The sequence below is a fragment of the Nematolebias whitei genome, chromosome 10 (genome assembly GCF_014905685.2).
Source record: "Nematolebias whitei isolate Nwh7 chromosome 10, NemWhi1, whole genome shotgun sequence".
Classification (NCBI taxonomy): Eukaryota; Metazoa; Chordata; class Actinopteri; order Cyprinodontiformes; family Rivulidae; genus Nematolebias; species Nematolebias whitei.
Window position 1 is genome coordinate 49,070,349 of NC_056507.1, and position 2,738 is coordinate 49,073,086.

Here is a 2,738-nt window from a genome sequence, read left to right on the forward strand (position 1 = left end):
GGTGGACCAGAATCGCCTCGAAGCCGTGCGGAAGTCATTCTCCATGGCCTCTCCGAACTCCTCCCATGCCCGAGTTTTTGTCTCAGCGACCACCCGAGCCACATGTCGCTTAGACTACCGGTACCCATCAGCTGCTTTCGGGCTCCCACAGGCCAAAAAGGCTCGATAGAACTCCTTCTTCAGCCTGACAGCATCCCTCACCGACGGTGTCCACCGACGGTGTCCACCGACGGTCTCCACCGACGGTCTCCACCGACGGTGTCCACCGACGGTGTCCACCATCGGGTTCGAGGGTTGCCGCCACGACAGGCACCGACAACCTTGCGGCCGCAGCTCCGGTAAGCCACCTCGACAACAGAGGCACGTAACATGGTCCACTCAGACTCAATGTCCCCCACCTCCGTTGGAACATGTTCTCCCGGAGGTGGGAGTTAAAACTCCGTCTCACAGGCGACTCTGCCAGATGTTCCCAGCAAACCCTTACAATACGTTTGGGTCTGCCAGGTCTGACCGGCATCCTCCTCCGCCATCGGAGCCAACTCACCACCAGGTAGTGATCAGTGGACAGCGCTGCCCCTCTCTTCATCCGAGCGCTGCCCCTCTCTTCATCCGAGTGTCCAAGACATGTGGCCACAGATCAGATGAGACGATGACAAATTTGATCATCAAACCGCAGCCTAGGGTGTCCTGGTGCCAAGAGCACATATGGACACACTTATGCTTGAACAAGGTGTTCGTTATTGACAATCCATGACGAGCACAGAAGTCCAAACACAGACCACCACTCTGGTTCAGATCAGGGGGGCCGTTCCTCCCAACCACACCCCTCCAGGTCTCACTGTCATTGCCCACATGAGCATTGAAGTCCCCCAGCAGAACAAGGGAGTACCCAGGAGGTGCACTTTCCAGTACCCCCTCCAAGGACTCCAAAAAGGGTGGATAATCTGAACTGCTGTTTGGTGCATAAGCACAAACGACAGTCAGAACCCGTCCCCCCACACGTAGGTGGAGGGAGGCCACCCTTTCATTCACCGGGGTGAACCCCAACACACAGGCACCAAGTTGGGGGGCAATAAGTATGCCCACTCCTGCTCGGCGCCTCTCACCAGGGGCAACTCCAGAGTGGAAGAGTGTCCAGCCCCTCTCAAGGAAACTGGTTCCAGAGCCAGAGCCATGCGTAGAGGTGTCTGACTATTTCTAGCCGGAACCTCTCAGCCTCACACACCAGCTCAGGCTCCTTCCCCACCAGTGAGGTGACATTCCACGTCCCAAAAGCCAGCTTCTGTAGCCGAGAATCAGACCGCCAGGGTCCCCGCCCTCGGCCACCACCCATCCCACAAACTGCAATACATCAAATAATATTTAAAACTTAGGTTTTCAACAGGCAATAAAAAACTTTAGAAAAAGGAGGTGTGTCACCTCTCACGGTCTTTAACCAGGGGTGGGCAGCTGTTTTCCTCATAGGACATCATCTGGAACTGGGCGTGTTGTGGAAGGATAACATTAAAACTGAGCTTCAGCTGCAGATGAGCAATAAAACTAGGAGTATGACTAAAAACTAACTCCATACATTTAATGGAATTAAAGATGCACTTAAACTTTAAAGGCCTCTCAGACACCAGCATCAAATCAACAGAAAAGTGTTGTACTCTTGTTTGTGCAGTGAAACAAACCCTACCTGAGCACTGGATTACAGGGTGTCCCTGTAATCCAGTGTCCCACAGATAACATTCAAGCTCTCGAGTCATAAACATGGAAACAACGTTCAGTTAGTTGGTTTTAATACTTCACTCTTATACATTTTTTAAATCACTTTGAAAATAAAACCTGAGCTCAATGAGTAAAAACGATAAGAATGCAAACACCATAAAAAAGCCAATACCAAAATTAAAAAAAAAATCCTAAACTTAATCTGTTCTTTTCAACATAAAGTGAAGAAAAGACAAAGAAACAGATAGATGGAAGGAAGAAGGGTCCTGAAACATGGACCAGACCTCAGCAGGAGTCCACCAACCAACTGTCCCAGAATGGAGACGCCAACAGCTGCGTGAAGACTCAAAAGACACTCTGGCCTTCATCAACACCATCATCGTCATCATCATCATCTTCCTCCTCCTCAGTCAGTCGTCTGGTTCAGTAACACACTGCTCCACGATCTCCCTCAGGTTAGGGTTCTCCATGGCAGCCGCTACACGCTCCTTATCATTAATCTGTTTATTAACTGGAAACGTAAAAAACAACAATCATTAATCTGTTTATTAACTGGAGATGTAAACAACAACAATCATTAATATGTTTATTAACTGGAGACATAAAGAACAACAATCATTCATCTGTTTCTTAACAGCAGCCGTAAACAACAATGATCATTCATCTGTTTATTAACTGGAGATGTAAACAACAATAATCAGTCATCTGTTTATTAACTTGAGACATAAACAACAACAACAACCATTCATCTGTTTATTAACTGGAGACATAAACAACAACAACAACCATTCATCTGTTTATTAACTGGAGACATAAACAACAACAACAATCAGTCATCTGTTTATTAACTGGAGACATAAACAACAACAACAACAACCATTCATCTGTTTATTAACTGGAGACATAAACAACAACAACAATGAGTCATCTGTTTATTAACTGGAGATGTAAACAACAACAATCATTCATCTGTTTATTAACTGGAGACGTAAACAACAACAATCATTCATCTGTTTATTAACTGGAGA

The 2,738-nt window shown here is 46.9% G+C and overlaps 1 protein-coding gene across 1 annotated transcript in view; it reads right to left on the bottom strand.

Annotated features, from left to right (window-relative positions):
* Window positions 1–1,989: 1,989 nt before the first annotated feature.
* Window positions 1,990–2,738, bottom strand: part of ciao2a (cytosolic iron-sulfur assembly component 2A) — a gene marked incomplete at its 5' end in the record, with an annotated part of 34,247 nt that continues 33,498 nt past the window's right edge. The window contains 1 exon segment of the mRNA XM_037683042.1: window positions 1,990–2,221. Within this exon segment, the coding sequence (XP_037538970.1) occupies window positions 2,121–2,221 (101 nt within the window).